General features: G+C 40.3%; 1 protein-coding gene across 1 annotated transcript; it reads right to left on the bottom strand.

Moving 5' to 3' along the window:
* Nucleotides 1-11819: 11819 nt before the first annotated feature.
* Nucleotides 11820-13838, bottom strand: LOC115206537 (forkhead box protein L2). Its single transcript, XM_029773643.1, has one exon. It carries the CDS (start codon nt 13537-13539, stop codon nt 12622-12624), a length of 918 nt encoding a protein of 305 aa, XP_029629503.1. The 5' UTR covers nt 13540-13838; the 3' UTR covers nt 11820-12621.
* Nucleotides 13839-20544: the final 6706 nt, after the last annotated feature.

Here is a 20544-nt window from a genome sequence, read left to right as displayed (position 1 = left end):
TGCCTACCTGGTTAAATAAAGGTGAAATGTAAAAAAAAAGAAAACTTTGGTTCCACCACTTCAGCATGGGAGACAGCAGCCTACAGTGGGAATGTAATACATGCCTCTAAAATATCATAATAAAAATGTCACCAATTTGAGGATAGCCCCACTGAATACAATACCCCAACTGAACCCCCGTTGGTTGATTAAGTGGTGGTTATATACAAGCAGCCCTCACATGCAGCTTTCCAAACCATTCCCAGCCTCTGAGGCAAGCTGGGAGACTAATGAAATAGATTGTCTTTCAAAGGAAACCCTCTGTGAAGCTGGCCAGAGCCATGGACAGGCTGTGTCATGTGTCATATGGCCTACATAGGCAGCCCCCTCATAACATTCTCATTATCTTAAATTTGCTAAACATAATCCGGGCTCAAAGGGAATGGCCAGATCGCTGTATGGCTGACTCCAGCATGCTTCTATTACGGAGTTATTCTCCTCTTATTCAATTAAATGTACCGTAACTCAATCCAAACCTGCTCGCTGCATAATCTCATAACACGAGATAAGCGTGTAATAAAAAGCACATTGGACTTCAAAGGAGACCTCATGCGAATGCATATAATTACGGGTATCAAAATATAATCATTTGTTTAATTGTGAGCCCTTGCCAAGAGGTATGTAATTGTTTGAAAGGAATACGTTGTTTCTGTGGCTGAAATTGGATTGTACTGTGATGTGATCTGGGATGTGACGAGGCTACGCTTGATTGGAGAGTCAGAGACCCAGGGTCAAGCTTAAGGCAAACTTCCTGTTTTATGCCCATACACAGCCAATGGAGAGAAAGACTCACTGGAGAGACATCCTCATCGTTTTTGATGGTACAGTACATAAATAAATGACATAACTCATGAAAATCATGTTGTAATCAACATGCAATTATATGCATGATTGTATTTTAACTGGGCTAGTTAAATCACCTGCATAGTGCCATGTCACTACATCCTGGTCCTATACCTCTAGCCTGGATATGCTTGTCATTATTCAGAATGATTCCTGTATCAGTGAGGTTTAATGAAGCGTTTAATGAACACAGAATGGAACCATGCAACATGTAATGGTTTACAGGGGTGTGCCCCTAGAGAATGGATGTGGCCATGAACTGGTATGTGTAAACAGACTCTTTCAGGGGTACAGAAGGAGTGAATTGGAAACACTGACCAGCACCCCAGCCCCAGGACAACAACATTCAAAGTCAAGATATTATAATTGTTGTGGTCAAGGGGCACCTAAGGATATGCTTGTTTTACTCAGTTTTAACATTATACAAAACCCCAAGTGAGCCTGGCAACCCCATCCACATTGCTCCAGCCAACTGACGTTTCTTCTCAATGATGAGTCTCCCCGAATTTGTAGAATGGGAACACATTCTGTCCTTTTTGATTGGTCCCAGAAACCAATCGGTTTGGCCAGGCTTACATGATCAAGTTATTCACTTTGATGCTCTGATTGGTTAGATTTGTTAGAGATGATTTAATCACTGATTAATTTGTTTTGTACAACGCCCCTCATTTTAAATTCACACAAACAACTTCTAGAATAGCAGTTTTAGACAATATATGTAGGCGGTAGGATCGATAGAGCTGAGGAATTAAATTCAGGGTGAGTCGTCAGGCAAGCCTAATATGTAATATTTCCCAATGAAAATGGATATAGACAAATACCTGAAACTAAACAATACAAATATGTAATTAAAATTCTGTTTAGCAGGTGTTGAGCCATAATGGGCCCCAAGGGTCCCAGGTTTCATGATTAATCCGTGGAAATTAGAAATGGCCCCGGAGAGCTGCTTAGCCTACTCTTGCCAATTCACCAGAAGTTTTCTTAAAGCACAAGGAGGGGAAGAGGTTAAAAATAGCCTCCATCAACAGGCACTATGGGAAAAGGATTCGCATTTAAAAACCGACAAAGCAATTTAGAGCTCATAATCAAGAGAAGGGGAAGTGTTTTTTTAGAGTGTATCGCATTTCCCTTTGGTTGGGGGGGGGGGCAGTGCCCCTGTGACAACAATTTTGTGGCCCCCCTAAATGTGGAGTATGGAATCATTTTTACATAACTAATTTTTGCTATCATTCTTTTTTTACATCCATTATTAGGCAGAAAATGAAAATAAATTGTTGAATGATTATGAACATGGTCTTTTGCCTGCTAATGCCTGCAATGCAGTGAAGAAAACGATATGACAACAATAACGTCTAATGTAACTGGCCCCTCCAACAGTACAACTGGCCCCAGCTTGGCCCCCCCAGTTGAAATGGTCTAGAACCGCCACTGCAGAAGCGGCCAGCCACTTCTGCCATTCAGTTGTAAACCAGTGGTAATTCAGCAGATTGTGTGTAGGTAAAATTCAAGCAGTTTGAACATGGTGATACATGAATTTATCCTAAACTAGCCTATATTCCATTGAATTTCAGATGGTCATATAGCCTAGTCCTAGGTATACAACTATTTGAAGTTCTACAATTTCAACCCATATGCCAATTATTTCTGTAAATGACAAATAGGAAACATTTACGAAATGCACATAAATTAATCACTTATAAGTATTCCGTTACAGTGTTACCCCACATTTCTGGAGCGCCAGACTTATTTGTAGACGCGCGCGGAGCACCATAGCCAATACACGCCCAATACATGCCCTGTTCCTTGGCAGTGGTGCGAGGTGACATTTTGGTGGCCCCATTGTGGCGGGGACAGAGAGAGGTCGGTGCGTGATGTCACCCTGGGCACACGGTCAGTCATTCTCCCTGAGTGGATGACAACTCATCCTGCGTATTTATAGTTTAATTATATACGTTTAATGAACTTCTGTCTTCTTTTGGCCGAGGGTCCTGTCAACAAACCCATGTGTGTATTTCCTATTTATAATCTATCGTGGTGTATCAAAACACATCGTCACTATTATTTTGGTGGATTAGGGTATTATTTCATGTAATTTATTGTTTCTATGGGTTTTCATTAAGATAAAAATCCACTGTAACTGAAAACATCACGTAGATCAGTGTGACAAGTAGATTACATTGGCGATCCACCAAGGGATGCTCAGAAAAAAACTAAAACCGTGTTTGCAATGTCATACAAATAGGACAAAGCTTTTGGACCGAATTAACTTTTAGTATTTCTGGTACAAGGGAGGGAAAAAACTCACGCTGATCCTAACAATTGCCGGATTTTCTGCGAATCAAATCTTTGCATATTTTCCTGTTTCGAGCTGGTGTATACCAAACAGTGGTGACCCAACTCTCCTTTTCAATGGGTTTGGGGTGATATGCGCTGCGTCCAAATGGAAACGGTTGCGCTTAAATCTCAAACATTCCCAAGAATGCCATAAATTCAATTGTGTGAGAACATTGGGAAACCGGCAACTTGTGAGTGACTCGGGTTTCCGGGGGTGCCCTGGTGTGCGCAGCTGCCGCACTCGCCTGTCACCTCACAAGCCGGGGATGGACGCACGCACACAGGCGTTCCCAAAACGAGTTCAGGTACGCCTGGCGTAGAGGGGTTGGATGGAGGAGGAACTTGAGGGTCAAATGTGTTCTGTGAGAATGATTTGACCTCATTCGTCTTTTTGATTATAATCTGTCATCTCTGAGAGCACAACAAAGGATATAATCACGGTTGTTCACTGGGTGCTCAACGGAAAGACAAGCAAAAACAAAACCAAACAGTGTGCGAAACCTTTTCACCTCATCATGAAATAATAAAGAAGTAATAAAAACATCCCTTCGACCCCCTCCATTGGATGCAAGGCATGTGTGTACCCCCATTCCTCTCACACCGACACACACACCAGTGGTGTAAAGTACTTAAGAAAAAATACTTCAAAGGTGTCTACTACTTAGGTATTTTGGGGCGGTATCTGTACTTTACTCTATTTTTGACAACTTGTACTTTTACTTCACTACATTCCTAAAGAAAATAATGTACTTTGTACTTTGTACTCAATACATTTTCCCTGACACCCAAAAGTACTCCTTACATTCCTGCAGGACATGCAGGAAAATTGTCCAATTCACCACTTATCAAGAGAACATCCCTGGCGGTCTCACTAAACACAAATGCGCTGTTTGTAAATGAGTGTTGGAGTGTAGCCCTGGTTATCCGGAAAAAAAGAAAATTGTACCTTCTGGTTTCCTGTTGCAACAAGACATTTAAGTAATACTGCAACAGAAAAAATAAGCAAAGGCAAAATCCTAGAGTAAAACCTGGTTCAGTCTGCTTTCCAACAGACACTGGGAGACGAATTCACCTTTCAGCAGAACAATAACCTGAAACACAAGGCCAAATCTACACTGAAGTTCCTGAGTGGCCTAGTTCCAGTTTTGACTTAAATTGTCTTGAAAAGCTATGGCAAGACTTGAAAATGGCTGTCTAGCAATGATCACCAATCAACTTCACAGAGCTTGAAGAATTTGTAATATTGTACAATCCAGGTGGGCAAAGCTCTTAGAGACTTATCCAAAAAGACTCAAAGCTGTAATCGCTGCCAAAGGTGCTTCTACAAAGTATTGACTCAGGGGTGTGAATACTTATGTAAATGAGATATTTCTGTATTTAATTTTCAATACATTTGCAAACATTTCTAAAAACATGTTTTCACTTTGTCATTATGGGGAGATGAATGAGAAAACAACTTATTTAATCCATCTTGAATTCAGGCTGTAACACAACAAAATGTGTAATAAATCAAGGGGTAGAATTCTGAATGCACTGTACCAGACATATAGACTATATCGACCGACAAGCTGCTGTAAAAAAATATCAGATTTGTGCCTGACTTGAGTATGATGCTCATCATCATAATCATAAAAATAAACGTTTTACTTCATGATAAAGGCTTTACGAGTTGTGATTTAACTACATTCCATAGTGAAATGTTGGCTACATTGGGGGCCTAGTCAGAAGAGCACGCTCAATAGCCTTGTTTTGCAGAAAGTTTAAGATTAGGCTAATTTACATGTTGTACCGATATGATTATTTATTTTTGTTTTGTAATAGTTTTCATCTCTTATTATTATGGTATCCTAATTAGCGTAATAGTGTGCATAAGCCTCGCGTAGCTTAATAGGTTTACACATGGTTGACGTATAGGAATTGGATTCAACGCTCCATATGCTGAGAAAGACTCTCCAGCTAAGATACAGTGAACTCCTGATATAATCAACTGTTTTGAATTCATGTATATGAGAAACTTACAGGAATAATATGTACTTGCATTGCAATTAAAGGTATCGTATACATTTGGACATGTGGATATAATTTGGACTCTACGTGAGGCCTATTCAAATGAAATCCTCTTCAGTGAAGTGACGCAAGCATTGTTGTGATAGTTTTACACGTGCCACCATAATAGTTTGTGTACTTGACAAATGTTTTATAAGCACTCATATGTTTCATGCTTTCTGTTGGTAATATGGATCAAATGTATATAAATAGTTATTTAAACGCCAGGCTACTATGGTACCTCATTTTTGCCTACTCCGTAACCCAAGGTATGACATGTTCGGGACATGCTGTCGCTCTGCTAAATTATCAAATCACTGAGCTTCCAAGAGAGATTGAATAGGCCTGTTAGAGCACTGACCATCGAGATCCGATTAAATTAAATGACTCTATATTAAATGACTATATAATTTATTCTAAGTCCTAATTATATGGCATTTACCGCATCTGCATGTTCCATATAGTGTGTGACACTAGACTTTTTTAAAAACTATTTTTACGCTGAAGGAGCGAGGAATTCCTGATTCGAGCTAGTCTTATCTCCCGCAGCCGTGGGGACATCTTGCATGCAGGACCACTGTTCCCTCGCGTCTGGCTCAGCTCAGCTGAACTGGCAACCTTTCTGCTAAAATGCACACCTGTCGCACCCACACACTGAACAAAGACATGCATGCGCCACATGCACCGCAAATGTATGGTTTGTGTTCAAACAAGATCTCACGGCTTTCCCAAATTTACTTCAGATTCTGATGTTGATCCACGTTTCTCCAAACGTCAAATTTCGAAGTGTTTTTGACATGTTGGGTTGACGACTCCTGCATCATTCAATTTTTCCAAATGTGACATTTCGAAGTTAAGGGGTTAAGGTTTTGGATATGATTAAACCATTAAGTTTCGGGATTCGTTCCTAATATTTAAGTTAAGGGTTAAGGTTTGGGATAGGGCTAAAAAATAAAAAATAAATGAGCGTCAACCACTGGGATTGAACATACGACCTTCGGATCCGGAGTCATGGGACTGTTTTTGACACCCTGGGTTGACTCCTCTTGCTCAGTATCATTTCGTTTCTCCAAATGTCACATTTAGAAGTTAAGGTTTGGGATAGGATTAAAAAAAAGTCTACCACTGGGATTGAACATGCAAGTTTAGGCATTCATTCCCAATGGTTAAGTTGTAAGTCGCTCTGGATAAGAGCGTCTGCTAAATGACTAAAATGTAAAATGTAAGGTTTGTCCACAACTCCCAAAACCCAAGCCTACTTGATGGTAATAGCGCTCACTGTTGCCTCTAGTGGCTGGTTTTTAACGCATTTCCTGACTCCTTCAGGACATGGCATCGATTACAGTTGGCAGCGAGCTTTCCAAAAGTCTCTAAGAGCTTTCCACACCTGGATTGTGCAACATTTGCCCATTATTCTTTTTTAAATTCTTCAAGCTCTGTCAAATTGGTTTTTATGTCTTGCCATAGATTTTCAAGCAGATTTAAGTCAAAACTGTAACTTGGCCACTCAGGAACATTCACTGTCTTCTTGGTAAGCAACTCCAGTGTAGATTTGGCCTTCTGTTTTAGGTTATTGTCATGCCGAAAGGTGAATTCATATCCCCAGTGTCTGTGGAAAGCAGACTAAACCAGGTTTTCCTCTAGTATTTTGCCTGTGCTTAGCTTCATTCCATTTCTTTTTTATCCTGACAAACTCCCCAATCCTTAACGATTACAAGCATACCCTCAACATGAAACCACCACTATGCTTGAAAATATGCAGAGTGATACTCAGTAATGTGTTGTATTGGATTTGCCCCAAACCTAATACTTTGTATTCAGTACAAAAAGTAAATTTCTTTGCCACATTCTTTTGCAGCATTACTTTAGTGCCCTGTTGCAAACAGGATGAATGTTTTTCCAATTAGGTTAGTATTGTGGAGTAACCACCATTAACAGCCATTAAACTCTGTAACTGTTGTAAAGTCACCATTGACCTCATGGTGAAATCTCTGAGCGGTTTCTTCCTCTCTGGCATCTGAGTTAGGAAGGACGCCTGTAACTTTAGTGATTGGATGTATTCAGACACGATCCAAAGTGCAATTAATAGCTTCACCATGCCTAAAGGGATATTCAGTGTCTGCTTTTAATTACATTTTTACCCATTGTATTTTTACCCATCTACCAATAGGTGCCCTTCTTTGCGAAGCATTGGAAAAGCTCCCTGGTCTTTGTGGTTGAATCTGTGTTTGAAATTCACTGCTTGACTGATGGACCTTACAGATAATTGTATGTGTGGAGTACAGAGATGAGGTAGTCATTCAAAAATCATGTTAAACACTATTATTGCACTCAGAGTGAGTCCATGCAACTTATTTTGGGACTTCTTTAAGCACATGTTTACTCCTGAAATGCTTATTAACTCAAGACATTTCAGCTTTTCATTTTTAATTAATTTGTAAAATTTCTAAAAACATAATTCCACTTTGACATTATGGGGTATTGTGTGTAGGCCAGTGACCCCCCCCCCCCCAAAAAAAAAATAATAATAATTTGATCCATTTTAGTTTCAGGCTGTAACACAACAAAATGGGGGAAAGTCAAGGGGTGTGAATACTTTCTGAAGGCACTGCATACTGTACTAACAGTAAACTAAAAGAGAAAGCTCTATTGCAACATCTAAAGTAGGCCTAAAATGCATTGGTCATGTCTTTGTCAAAGCATGTACTCAACAAATGTAAATAAACAAAACGCAACTCTACGGTTGCATGTGCAAGGACATTGTTTTACCCGACATGTTCGGCTCCTCTATACCGATACTCAGACACTCAGAATCCTGTGCCTGCTCATATCGTCAGCATGAATGTTGGCTGTGGAATTGTAACAATTAATAAAACATATTGTATGTTGAAAATAGCGATGATAACAATAAGCATTATTTTACTATTCTAATATAGGCTATCATAATCCTAATTTTACGAATGTATTAATACGTTCAGTTGGATAAATAGACAAAGCAAGATATAAACTACATATCCATCGCCAGCTAAATGCAGGCTTATCTCCGAAGATGGTTCATTTACCAGGTCGCTGACAACAGGCCTTATTTTTCGTGAAACGTTGTATTTATTAATTTAAGAAGCCTGTTTAGAATACACTGCCCTTGTCTCCTTGTTGTTTACAAAACATTCATGTGAAGAAGCAGAAAATATACACAGCTAGACCTACATTTTAACCTTGCATTGTCGCTCCCTCTAGACACATAGTTCAATACGCTACATAGGCTCATATGCAATCTAGTCTCCAGTTATGGAATATGCTCACACAGAAAGCTAAAAACGTTAACCATTATGGTTTCTGTTGGGCTGCATGTATCTACATTTTGCCTTATACACATGTGATTACAAAGGTGGGCTAATGCGTTACACCATTCTTTTCAACCGAGGAACTTCAGCGGAAAGTAAAACGATGCAAAAGTGGCACTAGGCCTATTGATAAACATGCACCTGCTGACAGTATGATAAAACTGCTTTATATACAAGGGCTGTTTATCAACAGTGCTTCAAGGCATAGACTATAACGGGGAAAACACTATATAGGTCAATAAGTCATGAGTTTCATTTTCATCATAATCATCTTCTCCAAGCGTACAAACGACAGGGACAGGTGCTCTTTTCGTGACTCACCTTGCCCGCACAATGAATAACGAATTAAGGAAAGGGTCACAATATCCTCTGTGAGCATCACTTTTGCATCCATACAAGCATATCAAGCAAACAAGTATTTGCTTATAATATATTAATGGCAACTTGTGTTAACTTGTATGTATAAAAATACTCCCAAGCATTGTTTTTTATGTAATGAATTAAACGGAATTGCATTTCCCTGTAGCTCAGTTGGTAGAGCATGGTGTTTGCAACACCAGGGTTGTGGGTTCGATTCCCACGGGGGGCCAGCACAGAAAAATAATGTATGAAATGAAATGAAATTTATGCATTCACTACTGTAAGTCGCTCTGGATAAGGGCGTCTGCTAAATGACTAAAATGTAAATGTTATCGAACTTAACTGAATAATGCACAGATTGTCAAATTGACTAGGCAATTTAGTTTAGTAAGCAATCATAATTATTTAGGGATTAATCCACAAAAAAATAGTGACTATTTAAACTGTAGCAAATACGGTTGGACACCACAACTCCATTTCTCACCTATCGTTAGTGTGTAATATGCATTTCATGCAGGACGCTGCGATGGGGCCAAGGACGTTGTTGCTATGGAGCGGGGGGTGGATCAAGGTGAATGATATACTTTTGCATGATCACTGTCAACAGTCATATAAGGATCTTGTCAGTCTAAAATTAGGCTCGAACTTAAACTCACTGAAAGTGGACATCACAGTAATAAGAGCCTATTGCATGACCAAACCTATATGACCCCATATAGGCTTGGTGGTATTAGCAGCCTATCGTAAAATCGAAAATAATGGCAGAATGGTTGAAAAGGAATTGGTTTCAGAGCTGCAATAGTGATATGAATGATATTCATAATAATCAAAACAATGAAAATGCTATTATGAAATTATGAATCCTTATATTTTTTAAATCATCATTGTAAAAACGTTTTAAACCATACAATAGTCACCCGATAACTCTTCGAGTATGAACTTGAGTGTTATGAAATGGATAATAGGTGGAAGAGAGTTGAGAATAGACGTGTATTGAAAGCGTTTCACTCGTCACCACGTCTCTCTTTTCAAGAGCGTCACTGCCCCAAGGGTCGGCAACCGCTCTCTTGGGCCTCACGAGGAAGTGCACGTAGGCCTCCATCGGATTCAGCGCGTTCAGACCAAAGCGACAGGGTTGGATAGACGTGTGTAAAGTTCTAACATCATTCTCCAGTGATAGACCATAGCAATTTAGGCATTAACATGAAACAGCGTTTCAATCTAGGCGGATGCTATTGTTTTGTAGCCTGTAGGTCGGTTAAATGTAGGGATTGGAGAGATTTAAATACGTTTAAAACGTTCACGACACGACATATTGCCTACAGGCTTACATTTTATGTTTTATGGTTTGTTTAGCAAAAGATGCTGGAAAACAGTATGGTGCCATCCATTACTTTACGCTCAACCGAGCCCACTCACACGTCACTTGTCTTAGCTCATATGTAAGAAATGGTCTTAGCTCATATGTAAGAAATGGTCTTAGCTCAAATGAATACAAATAGCTTGATTTCCAGCAGATAGGCCCATAAGGGTCTAGGCTACATAAGTTGAACATATTTGGCCAACATGCCTTAGGATAATTTATTAGAATATCTGGACAACACAACTGACAGCCAAGCAAGGCAATAAGAATCGTGCAGTAATGGTAAACTCCATAATGTAACAGAACATGTGTTTTGGGTGGATGGCAAAATTATTTCGACTTCATACACGACCAAACTCCTTTGTTCACCAAATTCACCTTATTGTAAATGATAATAACAGGCCATAATAATAATCATAATAACAATAATAATAACATTCATTTATAATAATAATAATAATAATACAGTAGTAATAATCAAGTGCCACTGCGCAATTATGCATGAGCAGATGATAATCACACAGAGAAAACCCTCCATGCTCCTTGGAAAAGCTCACTGAGCTGAAGCCACAATTAGTTTAAACACGTAATGTAGGTTAGCCTGCATCATATGGGGATAATGATTAAATGGAATGACTGGGATGGCGACCCTTAACTTCTGCAGCATCTGTTTCTGCTAAGCGTTCGCCTCGGAACGACTGCCAAAATACCCTCTAAGAAGTTCACAACGTCTTCTTAAACACGCACGGCTTTTTCTTTGATTTTCTCTCTTCAATTGTTGCACTCTGCTGACAAATGAGTTGTCGTAGATGTATTTGGTAACTCTAATAATGAATGTAGACTATTCAGATAAGACAGAAGTTCACGCTTTCATTTTGGCCAATAGTTGTAATGCATGCAAGTTCCCGGAGCAGGCCACGCTGTGTTTCCATGTGTTAAGCAACAGGGTTGGCACTGGAATCAGATGAAGGTCTAATTAATAGCTTAGCAGCTCTAATGGTTTAGAATGAAATGGCATTTCCCAAAACTACTTTCGAATGGAAGAATATATATTTAGTGTATAAAACTGAAATATCCAACCAACTCTCCACTAAACTAAACTTTAGCTAAACTGTACAAAAGTGTTAGGCCTTATTACCCATCTGCTAGATATCTGGAGATGTTTTACGCAAAGGATTTACGTGCCAAAAATGTTGAAATAACTGGAATTTAACATTAAGATTTTCAAGACAAAAATATACTTTCGGGTTTAGGCCTAAGTGAACAACATTCACGGATAGAATTCCAATTAACTTCATCTGTGGAATGTATAGTTCGAAGCCTACGTTGCACACCTGATAATAATGGCCATGCATTTGTTTAGTGATAGACCACATAATAATAATATGAATAATAATGATCATAATATTATCGTTGATAATTGTTGAAATTTGTGGTTTAGACAATACCGTTTTTGCACAAATAAGGATCAATTCATGACCAATGTTTTACGTTGAAAGAAATACAAGTTTATTAAGAAATTCAAAATACTAGAAAAAGAGGGAAAAGTGCTAATTTAACATGGTCTCAACATGTATGAGACAAAAATAATTACGTTTATAAAAAACAAGAAAGGTTCAAAAAAAATCTGGCACTGGACTGAATGTTATCGGAAACCAAACCATCTCTATCAGAGGTCATGAAGCCTAAAAAGTCAATGACCCCCGAAGTAACACATCTTTGGTATTGCACCTTCTGACGGTGCTCTGTCTCCCCACCTGCATCCCGAGTAAGAACTGTGACACGGTAATAGAAAAACTAAAGACAGGCTAAAGAATCAACATTTCACCTGGTCTTGCTGGAGTCCGCTCAGTGCACTATACTGGTTCAAATACGTAGGAGTTCTAATTAAATGATCACTCGTTCAGGTGATGTTTAACATTCCAAGACAGGGAGAGGGTTTTGTTTGTTTTGTTTTCATGGATTTCGTATCCCCGTGAATAGGGAACTGGTCGGATTGTACAAATATAACATACAATAGCACGGCCTTCTGTCCAATGCAACAAAAAGTTCTGCTACCTCGTGCTTAGTCGTGACCACTTAATCTCACAATTTCCAGTTTTTGAAAATTCTCTCACCATCCCCACTTGTATGTCTTTCCATATGGATTTTCAGTACAGTATTTGGATCAAAAGAGCCCGTCATAGTATTGTCTCTTCAAAAATTATTTTGTTTCTGGTTTGCATACACAGGAATAGACTTATTGTCTTTCTCTCACAAGAGTCCATTTTACAAGTGGCCCTCTGGTAAACTCTAAATGTCAATCCTCGTGTGTAACGCGGAGTGTTTGCTCTCGTGATCCCAATACGAACAGTGCATCATGGAGAGCTCGGTAGGCTGGCGGGAGCAGGCGAACTGCAGGCCACCTCCGTTGCTGGAGGAGACCGGGGGCGGCGCAGCGGTCGCGGGGCTCAGCTGCTGGGCATGGTGAGCGTGCGGGTGGTGGTGATGGCTCATGCCGTTATAAGAGTTCACCATACTGGGGAGACCCATGCTCTGCACCCGGGAGTACGGGTTGTATGAGGAGGGAGCGGACAGTCCTTTCACATTTACTGGACTCACGTTGCCACCGGCCATCTGACAGGAGGTGTAGGACATCGGGGTGGGCGGTTGGCCCAGCGACCACGAGTTGTTCATGAAGCTGGACTGCAGGTACTTTGGAGGGGACAGGTAGCCGTACCCATCACCGCCGAAGAGGGATTTCCCGGGCTGGAAATGGGTCGGTGGAGGTCTGAAGGGACGTTTCATTCGACGTCTCCTTCTGTAGTTTCCCTTCTCGAACATGTCCTCGCACGCCGGGTCAAGGGTCCAGTAATTCCCCTTTCTCTCGCCGCCTCCCTCGCGAGGAACTTTGATGAAACATTCGTTCAGACTCAAGTTATGCCGGATACTGTTTTGCCAGCCTTTCTTGTTTTTCTCGTAGAAAGGGAATTTGGTGATTATATACTGGTAAATGCCAGATAGAGTCAGGCGCTTCTCTGTGCTCTCCCGGATGGCCATGGCAATGAGAGCCACATACGAATATGGTGGTTTTTGAGACGGGTCCGTTTTCTCCGAACCCTTTTCCTGGACCGGTTCCTCCTTGGGTCGCTCCTTATCCTTCGCGGTGTTGGTGTCGTGGACCATCAGGGCCATTGCGTCATCCTCGGGGTTTTGGTAAGTGTCCATCATTGCGCACACCAAAACAAAAACAAATCCAGCACAAATAAAGAACAACAAACGCGATTAACTACACTTGCAGAAAAGGATATTAGCCGTAGCACCTCAAAATGGACTCCAATACAAAACTCTGACGCTGCCTCCTTAACGTTTAGCGCGCAGAGAAATCCGTGTTTTGAGCCACAGTTTGGGACTTGTTAGGCACTAGCCTCTCCTCTAGAACATACTTTCTCCCAAACTGGTTTGTGATGGCAGCGCAGCCCAGGTTGTGGTTTGATTCCTCTCTTAGCCCAGCCCTTTTCGCTTTTTCTCCACAGGCAGGCGGTAGGCCTGATAGTGGATGTAGCTCTCCAGTGCGTCGTGTGACGTACTGTTCTGTGATTTGTGCGCATTGGACGAGTTCCGCCTCTGTTGGTTTACAGCTGCGTGGTGAGGAATCTCTCGTCTGCCCACTTCACATGATCAAATAAATATTCCTATTCACACACTATACAAAAATAACATGTGTCGTAGTGTGGTTTAGACAATATACCACTCCTTGCAAATGATTAGAAACAGCTTAGAGAAAAGTTTGTGTGTCAAATATAAATGATTAAGAGGAAGAGAACTTCAAGGTACCGTAAATAATTTCCTGAATTTCAATGCCATTAAAAAGCACTTGTTGCATGGGACACAGTTATATTTGACAAAATAGCCAACTGTGACTTCCTGTATTTATGTTGACTTATAGTTAGTTTGTACAAACTAATAGCCTATCGACTATTCATAACTGATCATATTTTTGCTTGCATTGACTGCACTTTTCAATACTGTCCAATGATAAAACAAGGTAGGCCTAATATAAATAGTATTTTCAGCTATTGTAAGTAAATAGCCTCGGCCTATACCCTCAGATTTACCTCAATATGTTACTGCATTCCGTCTGACTGCAGGCTGAAGCCTCATTAGCTACTGCCCGCTTGTCTGCAGCAGCCGCAGAAAACCTGGATTGATAGTGCCGCTTAATTAGCAGGCGTTGTGGTGGAGGTGTATGGAGGGGGTATACATTTCCCTGGCCACCCATGTGGGTCCCGTCGGCTTTCTCCGGGATGGTATTTCCGTGCTATGAGAGCTTACGCAGGTGGAACAGCATTGGCATGTGTGTCATCGCCCGCCACCGGCCCACAGTCTGGACCCGGCCGGCCGCTGTAGAGAAGCCCCGGCTCTCCTCGCCGGGGAACAGCTGAACAGCAGTAAGAGCCAACCGTCTCTCAGCGCGCCATTACTCGAGGATACAGAGGGCAGTTTCCAGTGCTAAAAGAAATACTTTTCTCAGGTTCCTGATGCTTTTTTTCACATATGTTTTTGGACCATAAACATATGCGGAAAATATATTACTCTGATTAATTGTGTCTAGTTCAGATAGCGTCGACAAAATAAATGAAGTGGTTTCTTTTACTGTAAGTGTACTTCTAAAATGGGTGTCAACTTATACAAATAGCAATGAAATAAATAACAATAACAATGCATTATCATACATAGTCTCTCATAGGCCTACAATGCATAGAAAGGCCAATCAAATCTTAGATTTCTGCATGAGTGTGGAAAAATGCACCAAATAAGTGTAGGAACGTTTTTGTTGATAAATATGCTATAAAACCTCCACTGAGTGCTACATATTTTGGAAGTGTTGTGTTATACACGGTCAAGTTAAATGTGTTTGGAGATATCATTTCACCAAAATGCCCAAACATTCGTTCTCACAAAGATTACAAATATATTTTGGATAGCAAACACACATGAAAAGTCAAGGAAACAGCTGGTTGGTTTTATTATTTGAAATCGAGGTGAATACAGGCCTATACTTCATTTACGTTCTACTTTAACAAAGCGACACGGATGCGGTAACGTGATTTTTAAGTGAGTGAAGAAGAAGACACCACACAACTCGATCCTTTCGTTGGGCAGTGCTGACAGTGCCCGTGTGTTTAGTAATACCTCGTGATTGAGGGTGTTGTTTAGTCTTCTTTATTGTTACGGAGAAAGGGTGGTCTCTTCTGTTCCCATGCGCTCAACTCCATGACGATTAGAAGATGGAACACAAATTGATAGAGAGAAGAAAAATTGCTGAACAGTCAACAATCATATATATTTTCATACAATCATTTTGTTATTATCCTATTGCTATTAAACAATCAGTAATAACAACAGTGTCAGTAATGCCTATTGCACAATAACACCAATGACTGTAATAACATCATTCGACTACCAGTAGGCCTACTTAAGGTTCAGAATGTTGAATAAAACGAAAAGAAAACGATAAAAAAACATTTTGGAACATCGTGGGAAGGAAAACAAAATAGAGCATTTCAAAACAATGTTTAAAAGGCTACAAAGTCTCAAACTCAAGGCTAAAATTGTAGATCTGTTTTTGTTAAAACTGGAATATTTTGAAAAACGGTTTAGCATTCCTGTGACAATAAATCATGTATTGTTGCCTAGGTCAGGACTTGTCTATGCCCTGCATGGTTTACAGTCCGAACGCTTTTTGATTTCAAGGAATCTCTTGGCAAAATAGCTTCTACTGTATTGGAACCAAGTGTTGGCCTATAGGTATATATCAGCCATTAATGGCACTTATATGGTTTCTATTTTCCATCTAACATTTTCTGAATACCACAAGATTGTTTATTTTGATCAATAATACATACCTTTTATTGACTGAAACTCTGGACGCTTGCTTGAGTTTCACTCCAAACGACTGCAGGAGAGGTCGACTTTTCCCCGGGACACCTCGCTCACCTGCGCGCGGCATCTGGGCCTGGCTGCCACAGTCACGCGCGTCACGTCACAACAAGCTGTAAATAAACATGTTAAGAATCAGTAAACACCCCTAGCGCGAGGCCAATGTGTAACCTGAACTGTAGCTTGGCTTTAGAGCGCGCTGAGGAATGTTAATTCGATTGTCGCTTGTTTTCTTTATATCACGTTTTAAATTGGATAAAAGTGAATGAAGGAACGTTTTTGGTTGATAAAATAAGGTGAATATGAACCTATTATAACCTTTACACTGTGCTAAGACATGGTTTAGGCGCGCTGACAAATTAACAGTGTCAATGAACCAAGATTGCACCAAACGGATCATGCAAATATTCACAATAAAATGGTGCAGAAAGAGAATAGTTGGATAGAGGGCAAGATGGGTATAGCTTCGGGACATACTATTGAAGCTAGTCTATACTGTCTAAAACACCAGGCATCATTTTTCTTCAACGACTGACTGATTTCAATAGGAGTTCTCATTACTAATGAGCACTCATCATTTGGTGAAGGATATGTTCAAATATTAAACTAAATGACGTAACATGCATACGAATTAACTAGGCCTACTACCAAGTGTTTAAGCTAAATAACAATTCAATTGTTATATTGAACGAAATCATAGCCTATCTAGACCAAAAAATGCGTACATGCAATAAACCATAGGCAAAGAAAATTGTATCACTGATGTACAACAGAGAGAATAGGAGAGAGCCATGAGATAGACGCAGGGTAGCCTATGTTTTGCTCTTAGATAAATACACACCCTCTACAAATCCCTCTCAAATTCTCTCTTGATCCCCAACAATCATCGGCGAATAAACGCTTAGTGCAATACAAAGATACAATGTAAAACAACTCCACAGCTGACTGGGTTCTGTTGCGGCTTCTCAGACACGTGCATTGCATTAATGATATATCACGTCGTAAATTCACCGAGGTTGTTATAGTTTTCTGTAAGTAGAAGTCAAGATAATAATATGAACAACGACATTAATAAACTATCCGATTATTAGTTGCAACCACCACAATGATACAGAGAAATAACAACACCACCAAAAATGTACAGAGCGCGTGAATACGCCTCTGTGTGTGTCGAAAAGGCCGTTTGTAGACCTACTATAGGATAACAAACCAAACTCTTAACCGGCCCTCAGCTTTAATGCACTTTGAAAGAGTGAAATTCCTGTCCTCGCGCACTTCCTGCGCTCGGTCTAGGCGAGGATGTTTATGATAGGGTGCGCGAGAGGAATGCGGAGGACGAGATCCGCCAGGTCAGGCAGGGACCAGGCCGGGGCGAACCCACGGAGTCACAGCCCACGAAGTGAAGCCATGCACTGGCAGCAGTATATCCATTTGAACGAGACAGAAATGAGGTTTAGGATAGGGTAGTCTATAAACATAGAACATGCATTTGTAATTGTGGTTAACAATACCCATCATTTTTGAATTATGTAAATGTGAATGTTCTCATTAATAATAATAATAATAATAATGACAATAATAATAATACGTTTTCACAAATTCTCGATCAATATTTGTTATAGTAATTTAACTGCTTCAATAATATTTTCCCCCACTGTGGGGCTATACTGCATCTGACCATCACATTCAGACGTAGCCATGCGTAGCTATTATAGATGAGCCGAGCATTATTAGGCGATGTGCACTGTTTGGTATTTCATCTAATCTGCATACATTATTATAACCATCTAACAAATTTCCTGAACCGTTGAAGAACAGATCTTTTTTAAACATAATTTTTGCATGCCTATACATGTTTTCGTTTAGTCTTATATCGAATAAATCCCTCCCAACTTTTACTATTTGATCAGTTAAAAACCAAGACACAGATCCCTCTTTCCCTTTTTACCGTTTAAGCGTTAACGGTATTGATGTGAGACCAGCCCAAGCCATATCTCTGTTGCGGCGGTTAAGGCGAGGTATGGTGTTTTCTTTGGATAATGAGTTACGTGTGACACACGTTTTGGGCTGTTTCTTGGGCCATGTGGGAGAAGAGATGGATACTTCTGCGAGGAAGGAGGACGCGCCACAATGCTGCTGCATCAGGTCTATACCGACCTGCAAAATATCACTTTCAGTTAGTCTACATTCTGTTATCTATTCATATAGCCTATTGAAATATAGATAACGTACTACATCTCTTTTGCAAAATAGTTTGGTCTCTGCTGAAAACAAATCTGCTTCTGTGAAAGTCCCCAGAACATTCGTTAGGTTGCAGCAAATGTTCTCAAAACACAAAAACTGTTACGATGTGCTGATGATTAGACAATGTTTGTAGGACTATACAAAATTCGCCTGATGTTGCAAAAACGATCCCAAAACACATTTCATCTGTTCCTTACCTGGAAACCTAATGACAACATTTGGGGAATGTTCTGTAGTTGTTATAGATTTTAGTGAATGTTAGGAGAACATTCCAAAGATATTTCAGTTAAATCATTTTTTCTTTTAATTACATTTTGTTATCAAAAACATATATGCTGTATATTTATTTTGTCCTAATGTTAGACACAACCTCAACTAGAACTTCATGGGAATCTTAACTGATGCCCTGGGAATGTTGCCGGTTTTCTGGGATAACTGGTGCGTGAATATCATAATGTGGTAGAAAATAACATGAAACCAACCCTGATCTGAACTAACAAGAAAAGCACTCTCTCTTTTAATGATCATTGTTTACTAAAAGTCTTAAATTAGGAGAGAAAAAACATTTTGAAATGTTATATTGTTATGTTATATTTCTAATAGAGACTGATGAATACAGATATGACAACTAGGCCACCTCAGGTCGTTGGTGCTTGAATGCTCTTTGGTTTGTCCAATCAGGCCTTGTTGCTCGGTCTCTGGAGTAATCTGTACCAAGAACACGCCCTGCAAAACACATAATATTAAACATGAATGAGTTCACTGTTTGATGCAGGTATGTGTGTACCTGAGAGTGCTTGTGTAAGGAAGTGTGTTATTGCATGCATGTGTATGTGTGTGTATTGCATGTGTGTGTGCACACAATCATTTTATCATGACAGAAATTAGCAATAAGCAGAAATGACAAAAGAAACATGCTCCATCAGCCCTTCCAGGGTCACCAGGTGCATGAAGGTGTCGGTGCATCTGCATTGGGAAGGTTAATAATGGCGCCGGAGAGGATGGCTCCCGTTTTACGGGCTCCTAACCAACTGTGCTATTTTGTTTATTTTTACACATTGTTTGTAATTCATATTGTACATAATGTTGCTGCTATGGTCTCTTACGACCAAAAAGAGCTTCTAGACATTAGAAATGTCACGTCCTGACCAGTATAAGGGTTAATTGTAATTGTAGTTTGGTCAGGACGTGGCAGAGGGTATTTGTTTTATGTGGTTCGGGGTGGTGTTTTATTTAGTAGGGCATTTGATTTATGTATTCCGGGGTTTTTGGCCACTGCTTTATATTCATGTATTTCTATGTTTAATCTAGTGAGTCTGGTTCTATGTTTAGTTAATTGGGGTGGGACTCTCAATTGAAGGCAGGTGTTGTCTATTTGCCTTTGATTGAGAGTCCTATATATGAGGGGGTGTTTGTGTTTGTAATTTGTGGGAGATTGTTTCTTGTTTTGCCTGTTTCTTGGTTAGCGTGAGTAAGCCTTACAAGACTGTTGTGTTGATCGTGAGTTCATTCTTTTGTTATTTTGGTGTTCACTTCGTTATTTCAATAAACGTAAAGATGAGCATCCACATTCCTGCTGCATTTTGGTCCTCCTTTCCCGACGACAACCGTGACAGAATCTCCCACCACAAACGGACCAAGCAGCAGAGGAAGGAGCAACAGGTGGACTGGAAAGAGCAGAGGGAATTTGAGTTGGACAAACGGGAGAAATGGACATGGGAACAGGTTATGGCCGGAGAGGGCCCATGGAAAAAATGGAGCAAAAACCGGGAACGCTACCGAGGAACACGACTGGCGATTAAACCCGAGAGGCAGCCCCAATAAAAAATTTTGGGGGGGCATATGGGTAGTTTGGCGGGGCAAGTTTGGAGCCCCAGGCCAAATCCCCGTACCTTTTCTGGGAAGCCAGTTAATGGACAGGTCTCGTGCTTCGGGGTAATGGGTATTATGGCGAGACCAAGTATTTTTAGGCCGGTACGCGCTATACCAGCGCCCCGCATTTACCAGGGGGTGGGCATCCAGCCAGAAAAGGCGATGCCAGGTTTGAGC

Source organism: Salmo trutta, chromosome 13 (genome assembly GCF_901001165.1).
Source record: "Salmo trutta chromosome 13, fSalTru1.1, whole genome shotgun sequence".
In the NCBI taxonomy this organism is placed as follows: Eukaryota; Metazoa; Chordata; class Actinopteri; order Salmoniformes; family Salmonidae; genus Salmo; species Salmo trutta.
Note: the sequence above shows the minus strand (reverse complement) of the source record. Positions and strands in the feature narration are given on the sequence as shown.

Coding starts and splice junctions, on each gene's coding strand:
- LOC115206537 (XM_029773643.1), bottom strand. CDS start 13,539: ATGATGGACACTTACCAAAACCCCGAGGATGACGCAATGGCCCTGATG.